The 13,512-nt window shown below is 41.2% G+C and overlaps 1 protein-coding gene across 19 annotated transcripts in view; it reads right to left on the bottom strand.

Annotated features, from left to right (window-relative positions):
- LDB2 (LIM domain binding 2) overlaps positions 1–13,512 on the bottom strand; it is a 220,156-nt gene that overhangs the window by 46,910 nt on the left and 159,734 nt on the right. For all 19 annotated transcript variants that reach the window (XM_027808144.2, XM_027808142.2, XM_027808145.2 and 16 more), the window contains 2 exons: positions 5,618–5,790; positions 338–460 (listed from right to left, as the gene is read on the bottom strand). In XM_027808144.2, coding sequence (XP_027663945.1) covers positions 338–460; positions 5,618–5,790 — 296 coding nt within the window. The remainder of the gene's footprint in view (positions 1–337; positions 461–5,617; positions 5,791–13,512) is intronic.

Raw genomic sequence — 13,512 nt, forward strand, 5'->3', positions numbered from 1 at the left:
TAAAGACTAAATATAGTTTGTACCTACAATGATGAAAATTCATTGACTTTTGTGTAGCTTGTATCAGTAGGAACAGATTTTGGGCCCAAATCATACAGAACCACCAGATGGGATTAAAAGGAAAACTATGTGCTAAAACAAAGTGAAAACATAGCAACAGTGGCAACAATAGAGCACTGAGAAACAAGGGAGTGATGAAAGAACTTGTAAATAGACGTAGTTGCAGGCAAAACAAAATATTTATAGTTAATTGCCTTGGGTGTGAGATTTGCTGGAGTTTTTCATAAACCTAATCTCATCTCTTTGCATTAGGTCAAGTGAATAAAGGATTACTTACATGCATGGCTAGAATGCTGCGTGGGACTAATTCTCTGTACTGTCTAATAGTAAAGTGCCATGTTTTTATTCTCATAAGATCATCAAAAGTAAACTCCAAGATAAGACGTCCTTCTGTGCATACCTAGAATACATAAAATGCATGAAATAAATTCCCAGGAATTCTGTTTTCAATGGTATCATATCATCAATTAAACAACATTCAGAAATATCAGAGCAGTATTCTATTGTTCATCTCTGCTAGATTAATTGTTTTTTGTTCTCTTGGGGAGAAAAAACCAAATGTGGGAAAATGACTTCATAGGCCTTACCATGGAGACAGTAACTTATACTACTATAGATTTTATAGCATATTACAAACATAGAATATTGGTGTGCTAAATCTTATTTATTGCATCAATTCTCTTTCCCTCACAGTTCACTCCTGCTAATTAATGAATGAACCTCGCAGTGGAGGTGGCTGTGGTGCAACTGCACACACTCAATGTCAAGTTGCTGAACCAGTCATTCTTAAACTGGTTTACATTGCCCTTTCCTTACAATAACTTGGCATATAAACCTTTCTTTCATGTTTGGTTGGAGTACTCAGTGTCCTGAATGCCTGTGGCCAAAACCCCAAACTGATTATTTTTTCCCCTTGCCTTTTCTAAATGTTTTTGTCCTTTCCAGGCATTTTATCCAATTTTTATTTTACTTTCATTTCTTATCTACTTTTATTAATCTCCCCTTCCAAGGAAAGCCAGGTGGGGTGTCTGCCGTCAGGCTGTGTGAGCTGCACTGCCACGGCAGGTTTGAGAGCTGGGAAGCAGAGAGGTTCCGTCATGGACAATGGAGCTGCTTCCACAGAAAGGGGCTCATGCAGCTTTGTGAGGGGTTTTGTCTAAGAAAGGAGAGAAAATCTGGGAGGAGTAAATGCAGCAGGTGGAAATGAAAAATGAAATAAATTACCAGAGATATTTATAAAAAACTGTCCACAACTTTATGTGGAATAAACTGCTGTGGGTCGTCTTTAAGCTGCGAAATATAAGCCTGACATGGTATCTTGACTAGGGGTACCGTGGAGTACTGTAAATGATGCCTGATCTGAAAATTAACTACCTCTGTTGTTGATTTTTTTTATTATTTTTTTTTTATATTGGATGTTTAGGCTTACAACTGCTGTTCAAAGTAAACCTGAAAGCGCAGGGTACAGAGATGTTGTGGAAACAGGGTGTAACTGCTTTCAAAAGAAAAGGTTTCTGTAACTGTAATTATAATATAACTAATATTTGATTGAACAACTAGCCAGCCTAGAATCAGTTGTGTCTGTTGAGCCTTTCTACAAGCCCCAGCTCAGACTTGGCTGTCTCCCACTTGGGCAATATTTGGCTTTTCTGGTTAACAGTTCACTTAATGTCATCATAGTTTTTTCTCCTGGTTGTTTCTGCAAAAGCCCATAGGTAATTTTAGCAGGCAGACTATATAGATGAATTACTGTGGACCTATGAAGGAGAATCTTGCAACAGGTTCTCATCTGCCCTTTTCAACACACTTTAGTGATGCCTTCAGGTTTTTAATGTGACTTATTTTGTCATATGACCCTGATTTTGATTTTCACATCGCTTGCGCTATGAGGAAAAATTACACAGGGTTACACATGGACACACATAAGGATTCATGCAGGAAAAAAAACATTTTTTTTTATTAATGTTACTGTGTTGAGGCCAAAGATCCTGATTACTGACCAGTTAAAATGAAAATATTTCAGGTTTAAAATATATTTTTGTAATAATACCTGTGGCTTCTCAAACGTTTCTTCTCTTAAACTCAAGCCCCCACAGCTCTTAACAGATATATTTTATGCACTGGCATTAACAAATTTTAATTGAAAAACCAGAAAACATTCCTGGTATCACAGTAGTAAAAATTTCCTTATGTAGAGCAGAATTTTACACATTGCTTTTAATCAATAAAATTGGCACTGTTTTATTTTAAATGGGCCCCTTTCTTTTTTTCTTTAAAAGCTGCCTTTTACATAGAATCCAAAAAATCAAGAGGGTCTCCAATTAAGAAAACATTTTCTGTTGTGCTGAATTCATGTTACCGTACTGTGAGCTCTGACATTTTGTTTCTGTGGTAACCAAAATCAGCTGATTAGTTGGCATGGCAACAGAAAAGATGTAATCCCAGCAGACACACTCTAATCAATGCCCCCAGCACAGATGGTCTCCGGAGGATCAACAAGAAAGAGGCTGGCAGGCATTCAGTGTATCACGTGGTTGCTCTAGACTAGGCCAGGAAAAAACTAAAAAAGAACATTTCTCAAACTAACCAATAGCTTTTTAACCCCTTCACTGCACTTATTAATTGTAGGAATTTCAACTGCTTGCACCTACGAAAACGGGGTTTGGTCTTGTGCCTCATCGTTCAGAGTCTTGCTCTCCTACCGTCAGGCAGCTTTTTTAAGTCTTCCCCTTTTATTAACTACCATTTCTCAAACCTGAGCCGTGGCTTGAAAAGAAGCCTAGAGCTTACACAAATCTGGGAAATGCCTGAGATTGTTAGTAAGGATTAAAATCACTGAGTTTCAAGGGCTTCTCCTATAAAATCCAGCTGGTGGCCCCACAGTGGGTGCAGGAAGAGACCGGTTCGAACGCAGGGTGCTCAGCGCTGTGGTGGTGAAGGCAAAGCTTGCTGCTGCCGATCTATCGGGAAATATAAACATCGCTAACTGCGGAGAAACGGCGTGCTTACACACAAAGTTGGAGTGTTGGTAAACACACTGAAAACAGAGATTTAGGAGGACTCCTAAGGCTTTCCTTTACTTGGGGGAAAAAGAAAAAGCAGCCTCTCCCAGGTAAACAAAATGGTAGTCAGGGCTTCAGTCTCTTCTTTTACCCCATTTAATTCATGCCATTGAACTGTATTAAATTCTTTCCAGTATTTATTTACACCTTGATAAAACAATTTTTAAGTGTGTGACTTTACAGGAACATCTTACCCTCTATAGACAAGCCGGACTATTCATATTCTTACTGTTGGGCATGTTCTAGCCACATTTGTTTGAAAAAAATTGGAAATGCCATTTTACGTATTTGTCCAATACTGCAGTGTGCAGTAAGCTGCTCTTGCTAGGAAAATGTTGAAATGAATAAAATGCAGCTGTGGATTCCTGATTCAATACATGATGAGATCTGTTTCAGCCCATTATATTAGAAGTTAGTGAATTTGCAGCTTAGAAGTTGTTTGTGAAACTGAAACAGCTGTTAACAAATATAGTTACTTTGCATTTTTGCATTAAAAAACCTCCTTTGTAGTAGTTTCACCGGGTGAGGTTCAGACGTGATCTAAGGAGCTACACAGCCCATTGGAGTGCTGTTTGTTACAGGAGGTCTGCTTTGTTCCACCACGGATGCTGTGGGAGTAGTTTACCTTTGGGTGCAAGATCTGTGCCCTCGGTACATCTGCTAGAAGTTACACACACACAGCTGAGAAACATTGGGCTCTAACTTATTTCTGAAAGAGTAATATATTCTTTTCTCCCTTATTCCACCAACTACTGTGTCTTATTTTGAATTTGCTCTTACTAACACGTTCATATTTTAAACATAGCACCATCAAACCCTCCCTAATTTGTCACCCAGAATCCAAATCACATCCCCACCTGAACTTTCCTGCCAGGATATAGAGGTTTATATTGGAGGCTGCCACAGGAACGTCGGGGCTGGAGCAGGCCACGTGCTGCCAGGGCCGTGGCAGACAGGGGGACTCACAACAGGAGGTGCTGTGGGAGGCACCTGCAGCCCCACTCACGCAAGGTGTGACCCAGCCCGGTCCCTCCCGCCAGTCTGTCTCCAACGTGCTGGGCACTAGTGTCCTTCCCAAAGCAACAACACTGTAATGTGCTGCCACGATAAGTAAATAAACTAATTGAATTGAGAAAAGCATGTTCTGTTTACTGATTAACCCCACCCCCCCACCCCACCCCCCCCCCCCGCCCGCCACCACCTTTTATTTGCTATTGCATTAAAGCTAACACAAAGGGGAATGACACAGAAATGGCTTTAGGGAGCTCCGCAGAGAAGCGGCTACTGGATACCCTTGTCACGTCCTCTGCACATGGCCAGCACGCACAACTCCTTGTGAGCTGTGAGGAGGCCAAGAGGTGCCGCCTAGGAATGTCTGGTCTCTTCGCATCTCTCTGTTAGTGTCTGTGTACATCAGACACAAGGGGGCTGGAGTGGGACAGCTGTAGTGGTGACACCATTAACCGCACACCTCCCAGCTCATCAGTGCTCTACATGCTAGTGGCATCCTCTCCATCTTCCTGAAGCCCCACTCCAAGAGCCATGAAGATGGCAGGGAAGACCCTACGAGGGGATGAGACTCACGTGCTAAACCAGTGTAAGCCACGAGGGCCCTGGTCATGATGCTGTCAATATCCAGTGACTCTCAAACCTCCACATTCCTGCAGGCCAAGGGCAACGTGGATGGGTTATCTCCTCCTGCTGCCCCTTCTCCTTTTGTGTTTTTCTCCATGCAAAGGTTAAAACTCATACAGATGAAAAGGTGCAAGATGGAAAATCATCATTTGCTGTTAAATTTATGAAAGGGGATATTTCCATTTTGAAAATCAGTTTACTGATTTTTTTTTAGTATAAGAAAATTTTGTTTTAATTTGTATTTTCCACCTTTTTGGTACTGTTTTTATAAAATATATGGCACTCAGTTTAATTACAGGGCTAGAAGTGGCCAATGCATGAAGATAATTCACTATCAATTACAAATATTGAATATTCACTAACTGCCTGATCCAAAGCATGTTTAAATCAATTGACTCCTTCCATTGACTTCACTGCCCTTTGGACCAGCATCCTACTGTATTAAATCACTATTTTCCTAGAGATTTATAGTCCTTGGACTGGGTAAGTATCCAGTGTAATGCATACCAACCCAAATGGTAGGTAGCAGCAATGTGAAATCTCATTGCTGCTTTAAAATCAAGCCCAGAGAAAAGGAGAAGGGCAGGCTGAATTTAATTCATGTACAACTGATGGTTATGGCAACCTGGCATTATGTGCTTCTCTTGCAACCTTTCTGGGAGAATTGCAGAGATGTCCACAGAATTTTCCAGTCACATAATGAATATAGAAAATAGTAATTAAATAGCTTCAAGGGTTTTCAGTATTAGAAATAATCTCAGTCTACCAGAAAAATGCAACAGCCAATATTTTTCACCCTTATACACACGGAAAAGAAAACCAAAAACCAACAACATGCTTTATTGAGTCTTCCCTGTTACCTTGGTAAACATGGGTTTTCCATGCTGAGTGACCATGGTGCATTGATCACAGTCCACTGTGATGGATGAGTTGTGGTATGACTCTTTTGAGTGCTTGAGAATGTAATACAGGTCTGTTACACCTCCTTCAAAGACAGTGCTAAAATAACGAGGAATGAGGGTCCTTCCAATTGCTGTGAGGAAAATACAAAGCAGAATTCAGCAAGTGCTCTAGGTTATAAAATCTCAAACCATTTGCTAACAGAACATGAATAATTTTAAGTGCAATGAAATCAAACTTTCATTTAATGAATATAATACATGTTCTCTGTCTGCTGTAGAAACGAAGTTGTGCCTGCTCCCATTGAAATCAATGAAAATGGCTTACTCTATTCATAGGGAGTGGGCTCGCCTTGTTTAAGCTTTTTATGTTGATGGCAAGTTAGAGTTACTCTTGAAACCATCTGCAAGGTTTTTTGTCCTGAAGTAATTATTATACAGAAAGCCACATACTGTCAATTATGACTGAAAATTGGATATTACCCATAAATGTATAAATACAAGTGGTGAGCATTTACAGAAGTATACTCGTACACCCAAAAAGGGAAAGCACATTTATATAGGGAAGTTGTGTACACAAATAAGTTTGTCTGTGTGTGGACACATGTATATTTATATGGACCCACCCATACATACACACACACACATGCACACACACACTCTTGATTGAATAGGAGGTCTACTGCTGAGTCCTGGGGACTGGAGAAGGATCTGAGGATGCAATACAATAGATGTTACACAATATGTGACTACCCACAAGTCTGTCTGAGATCTCTTTTTAGACCAGAAGTATTTATGTCACAGGCTAGAAAGTCTGAGCAGGTGCCTGAACTACCTTATATGCACCACTTAAACCCCAAACTATGGACTCAAGGTACCCAATTCTGCAATACTTACTCGGGCCAAACTCCCACTGAAGGCACACTTCTCACTTCAATAGCAGTTTCAGGTAAGTACTACAAGGTCTAATTCCAAATACGTAATAGTAACAGTGAGCTTCTGAGAGTGCTTCAGATGCACAAACTAGCAGAAGCACCGACATCAGAGGCAATTATCTGATATGTGACTGATGTTTTCCGTCTCCTTTTATACAGATAAATTTGGATGCAACCACAAGCCTGGTATGACAGAACACTTCAGTTTATGACAGACTGATACTTCCATACCGGATGACTCATTGCCTTGCATGCATTAATCAGTCTACGGTAATTCTGAGTGGTGGATACATAAAAATTGCTTCCATTTTACAGAGGGAAAAACCAAGTGATGTAAACTGTGTTTTGGAAGAATGAGATAGAAAAGTCATCATCAACAGGCAAGATTAGAGTTTATTAGTTCCTGATTCTTATTTGTCTATTAGGACTAAGTGGTGACTCATGCCTCCCTCATTTGCTGTATACTTTTGAAAGTAATTTCTAAAAAAAACTATTTTCATATAAATTTTGCCAGCATATGAACAAAGGCTCCTGACCCTAAAAATGTATTTGCAAGTGGGTGTTGTAAACTAAAAAGTATGGTGTTTTCACAGTAGTTCTGTGAAAACCGTTTCTGCTCTGTGCATTACAATGTGAAATATTGCATGTGCAATCATAACACACATTATATAATGAAAATTTATAAATATAGACAATTAGGACTTGTTAACGTCTTTGGTGTAATATTAGATATTAATGTAATTTAATGCACAAAAACATAGCACACTATCTGGAAGTGGCTGACAATTCAATTAATACGTTGAACAACTATTCTACAACTCTAGCTCCTAAAAAAACCCACCCACTCACCATGCATATGTTAATTTTCTACAGTCTTTTAATTTAATTTAGAAAAACTGAAGTCCAGTGTATCAGCATAGGACTCAGCTCAGGCTTCAACTCACATTTCTCCATGCTGGTACGGTATATAGTAAAACGTGAAATTTACCCATCAAGTTAATTTCTTGCTCCCCTAAGGCTAATTAGTGAAAATTAAATTTCCTGCTAATCATCCTAAGCAGCAAATGTGTGATATGAAAATCCAGCATTCCCACTGATTGTGATAAACCTCTATTCATGTGACTTATGCACTGCATAAATATCTTGAAAATATTTTAACTGCGGTTTATAGACCATTCCCAAAGTAGCATGGTCATATGGTGTTGCTTTTTGCAGTATTCACAGCTACAACACATTAAAGAAGGCTAGAAATACATTAAATACCCTATTCTTATTACTTTTCCTAGTAAGCATTATCTGTGTTTGCCACAGGGATATGCTACTATGAAGAACAAAGTGGGGGACCAAAAGGATGAAGAACAGAGGTGCACAAAAGTATATGCCCCATGGAACCTGACTCTCAATGACAGATGCATGTGCAGACTGTCTGCAAAGTTGAAAATAGCTAATGCAAATGTCCACCATAAACCATTATAGCTAATAATGAGCTCCAGAAGAAACATTAATGGAAACCTGTATTAATAAGCAGACCTGTCCTCAGCTCACCATGTTGCCTTGCCACAGAAGACTGAAGCAGCTTCACCATTTTGGTTTTCTTCTTGAAGCGCTCAATGGCTTAAAAAGATTGTTTCATTTCTAGGATAAACGTGAAACTCTCTACAGCGGTAACAAAGCTCATTTTTGCAGGAAATGGTATTTCTAACAACAACACAAGGCTGTGGAACAGCTCTTATAAAGTCTAGAGATCATCACAAACTTTGTCAATTTTAAGTGCAAAGGACTTTTCCTTGATTTTTTTTCACCTCCAAAACAGAACTGTGTGTATGACTATTCAAGCATGTATGTGTGTGCACCCCAGCTCTGCTGCATGCATACATACAATCCTTTCCTGGGCATAGGAATATGAATGGGGCAAACATGTTTTTCCTTCTCCTCTTGCAGCAAACGGACACGCTGAGGTGTGGATGTACACACTCCACCTGTGTCTGCCACTGGACATCTCAACAGGATTTTAGCAACACCACGTATCTTCTGCCAGAGCCCTAGGAGGACTCCAGGAAACGTGAAAGCAGGATGATGTGACCATTTGATACCTGTGGCCACTTCAGGATGAAGTTTAGCCATCCTTGCACCAGTAACGTGAGCTCACGCCTTGCAGAGTACAGAGCAAGCTGTATGCTAGCTTGGGTTGCAAAACCTAAGGGTTTGCAAGTCCCCAGAGGCAGTCAGAGACAGTAACGGAATGCATATTCTAAATAGCATAAGCTGCAATATCCAATTGCGCCATCAGGGCTGAATAAAGCTTTACCTGTTACTGCCATTGGAATTCCTTCATGCTTTAGAACTTGGCTTTTAGTCCACATAACACACTTTTACAAATGTATCTCTGTGCATACTTTTGCAGAGCCTCTCCCTCCCACACCATACTTCCCTGAAGGAGCATCGTATGGACGCCCTCAGAGCCAGCATGCAGATCTTTGCCGCAGGAGCTCTGAGAACAAGCACTTGCAGCAGTAGTTTGAGTATGGGGAGACTCTTGTCATTTCCTTTCCTGGTGTCAGGGCCCTGAGAGCACCCCTGCTTCAGGCTTAGGCTACCAGGCAGACTTTCTTTCCAGCTTCTAAGAGGAATCCTTGCCCAGGTACTGCAAGGCTTTCTGCCTATGTCGTCACGCAGTTCCCTGCAACTGGATCTCCTTCCTTCCTGCCTCCTATCCAACTGTTGCTCTTTACTCTTTCTCCAGTCTCTTTACTCACCTACCCCCATGGTCCCATCCTCCGTTTTCTCACCTATGTGTGGTTGCTTTGCATCAGCTATCTTCCAAATTCACTGTTCATCTTCCAGTATCTCCTTGTCTTTTCTTCTCTCCCCCCTCCCCACATGCTGCCCTTTTATCTCTTGCCCAAGGAAGCTCATTAACCTTTCCCAAATCCACCCAATTTCCTCATTCTCTGTACTTAAGCAGGTCCAGCTATCTAGTCCCAGTCTTTTCGTTATCCTCCACTCTCCCCAAAATGTCAGCTTTGCACACACTTTCTTGGTGCCCTTCCCACCCAACCAGGCTGCCCCAGCATCTTGTCCCAGACCCCCCACCTCAGCAGTCCGAGCCCTCCTGCGGTATCTTTATTTTGTTTTTTTCTCCCAAGATTCTATCTCTGCCCTTTTCCATACTCTGCCTCCCCTCAACAGGAGATTCTTTCCCCAATCAAACCCCACCTCTCCTTCCTTCCTGCAGCTCCTCATCCAGCCAGGGACCGAGCAAGAGGACCTCTTCCCTCTGTGCCCCCCACCCAGCCACACATCTCCCTATTCCCCATGTTTTTTCTCATTGACTTCCAACTCTCCCTTCCTTAATCATCCTCCATCTTCTCCTTCCACCTCTCAGTTACTATGTCTCTCCCCTCTCTCACGTCAGTGTCGTCTTGCCCTGATTTTTTCCCTTCTCTTTTTTTTCCCTCCTCTTCCTTCTTCCTTCCTCCACACTCAGGTCAATTTGCAGGGCCACCTGGGTCCCTAGTGCATCGGCAGGCAGGGCAGGAGAAGGAAGGGCTTCCTGCTCTCACTGCTGAGCCTTGCCCGTGGGCTTCGCAGTGGAAATGTCCACGGTTCCCACAGCCCTGAGCTGCAACATGTCCAGTTACTCTGCAGTTGGCACGTAGATAGCCCCATTGGGCTCCTACAAGGTGCCTTACTTTGTTCTTGGGAAAGGCACTCCTTGGAAATTTTAGCTGTCAAACTCTGGTAAAGCCTGCACTGAGTACTTGAGAATGGGTGTTTTTCCCCCTCAAAGATTTATAAATTTGCTGAATTCAGTCAGATTTCCACAAAAAGGACAAAACCCCTGCCGCAAAGGTGAGCAGCCCTACTCTAGAGCACACCGACTCTCAGGCATTTAAAAAACAAAATTGCAAGACTTTTGTAACACTGACAACATGGTATTCTTCCATTTTGGGGGAAAGAAGAAATTATTTTGGGCTTAAATAAAAAAGAACTAGCTAAAAGCAGAAACAATTTCAGCTTTATTGGGTCAAGTTTGGCAAAATTATAAATGAGTAGAAAGAAGGCCTTTTAATGGGACTTACCAAGCAACATTAACAATAGATACACTATCATCTGCCTGCAGGAACACATTAGAATAGCCATGACAGCAGATGCTGAGGCTCTGAGCCCAATACTCAGGCTTAGGAAAGCAGAAGTAGGTTCATACCTACATCTGTACAAATACTAACAGGCTCTTACAGTCACATTACCCAGAAAAGACCTTTTTATAGTGTGAAATGCAACACCCTGCATTGTAAGATATTGGATATACCAGAAGAAAAATTCACTTGCATGTCAGCATTCAAGCATTAATTGCAGATCACTTGAATGCTGCTTTAAATTATCATTTTGTCCTGGGCAGCATCCTTCATCCCTAGCTGAGTATGTAGGATGTACTATTTCCCATGAGAAGCGGCACTGCCCCTTAACATTTGCTTCATTTGTGCTAGCAAATCCCCAGATAGTAAAGCAAACTGACAAAGATCAGCTGGATTTAGCAACAGGGAATAGTTATTTATATGAAAATGTCTATAAGAAAGGCATATCGAAGGGACTATTTTGCACAAAATATAATGCTGTCATCTTCTGGAATGACGTAACTTTAGCCTATTCAGTGCTATAACAGCTTGGCTACATGTGGTTTTGTATACCTTTCCGGTGGATCAGCGACTGAAATACAATTTCAGAATTGAAGTAAGACACGTAGATTTGTGACACTCTCCCAATATGACTGGTCCAGAAATCAATTAACTCAGTCTGCAAATGTAGGCAAGAAGCTTTATAGGTCAGTAACAGTTACAATATATTATATATATATATATATATAAAATTTATAATTTCTTAAGTATTAATACTAAGATTCTGAAGAAAAGAATGAAAGTACCTGACATATTAAATGGCCCAAGGTCTGCCTCTTGGGTAAGGATGCACTTAGGCCACACTCCTGCTTTTTGGCCTGGGCAAGCAACACTAGCGGTTAGAGTGCCCCTCTGCCATCCTGATCCTGGCAATCATTATTTTCATGCTGTCCTTTCATTTTTTTCCCCTTTTAAATACGTTTGTCTGAGTGTAAAATACTTTATTCTCTCAGGAATATGTTTAAGTCTAAAATTATTTTTCCATCGCAAATTGAGCCAAAAAGTCCAGCGATCTCTAGGTGGGATGGCAATAATTTGTGACGTTCAGGGTTTTTGCAAGCCTCACACTAGCTATGGGAGAAAACCAATTAAAAAATAGTAGGTAATATAATTGTGGTACCAGCTCGCACCATGTGGTGGTGATGGTACCGTTGGTTTGTTTTTTCCTCCCAAGGATGATTTGAATAAAATAGAAAGTAAACATGTTTTCCTAGTTCACAGGAAGCTGGTATTATTTGTGGGCTAGGAATAGAAGAACACTTCCTCCCTTTGTGTCCCAAAGATAGGCTGTCAAAATCTCAGTGCCCTCTACAGAACGCATGTTCACAGGCTCTTTGCAGAAGCAGGGCTTGACAGCAAACCCCTCCTCGTTCACTGAACTGCTCATCTGTTGCCTTTACAGTAGAAGCTCTCAGGGGCAGAGACTTGGATTTAGCATATACATATACACCATGTTAGATAACTGCCAAGTTGGTATAGAACTGAAACAGTGGAAGTGTTAATCAGTGAAATAAAAATATTGGGTTTATTGCTTCCAGGCTGGTTTTTGCAGCTCTGAATCCTGTCAAGTCCTATGTCTTCAATTAGAGTTAGGATATAAAATAAGTAATAAAACAGACACAAATAAAAACATAAAGTATAAAAAGCCTTTAAAAGTTCCACAGAATCAGCAACAGAATGAAGAAAAACCACCCTGTGCCTATAGCTTAAAGGAGCTCTGTTTGGAAGCTCTGGTGCAGCCTGCAGCCGATTATCTCATCAACATGCTATGGATGGGCTTGAGGAACTCTGCTGGTTAGGGCTGTGGGGTTTTTTGGCTCCCAGCACAAAATGTTGAGGTGACCTGTAAAGCTCTAGGCGGACCATGAAAGCCTCTTGCTTGAGTGATTATCGCAGTTGGATCTCAGTAATTAAATGGAGATGCTACAACTAACTCTCCCTCAGCCAGATGTCAGAGCTAGGGAAGCCAGGGGATGACTTCCCATTGACTGCAAATGGGCTTTCCTGAGCACTGCAGAAGAAAGGCTGAGCTTTCCATTAATTGTTAATTGACATCTCTGGGCATGGCTAATTGACATCTGTGTGGGCCAGACCTTGTCATGTTCAGTTATGTATGTTTTTGTAACTAAAATAAAAAAATCAGTACGCATAAAGCAAAACTTCATGGAGTTACACAGTGACGTCATTGCTGTTATTCTGCCTATACTTCTGTTTGCCCAAATTTGTCCCAGTGAAATAGCACATCAGGTGTGTTCCCTCCCAGACACAGTCCATCTGGCTGGGACGTGGAGGGAGGGATCCTTCCGTGAAGCTGGACAACAGTAAAGCTCCAGTTTTCAGTTTTCAGTACTGTGACCTGCTCTCTGGAAGAGCTGCAAGGTAGGCTGCTCGTGGAGTGCCCCTCCACCTTTGTGAGACCTTATCTGCTGACTAGATTCAAACCCAAAAAACATGAAACTGTCAATTCCCAGGAAAAGCTACTGTCAGACTTGATAGTACAGCACAAAAGGCAGTGAAAAGACAGTCTAATAAGTCCAACTTCTGTTTCAGAGACGTGTGGGCCATGTTGATTAAACCACCCACATGTATCCAAGGCAGAATCTGGCACACACAGACCTGTCCTTTTTTTCCTCCCTATCTAGCGGGTAAGATTGGGATCCTATCATTTAGACTACTTCTAGAATAAAAATTCTAATGTATGATTAATTTCCACTTATAGGAAATTTCTAGTCATTTATACAAA

Source organism: Falco cherrug, chromosome 1 (genome assembly GCF_023634085.1).
Source record: "Falco cherrug isolate bFalChe1 chromosome 1, bFalChe1.pri, whole genome shotgun sequence".
Taxonomy (NCBI): domain Eukaryota; kingdom Metazoa; phylum Chordata; class Aves; order Falconiformes; family Falconidae; genus Falco; species Falco cherrug.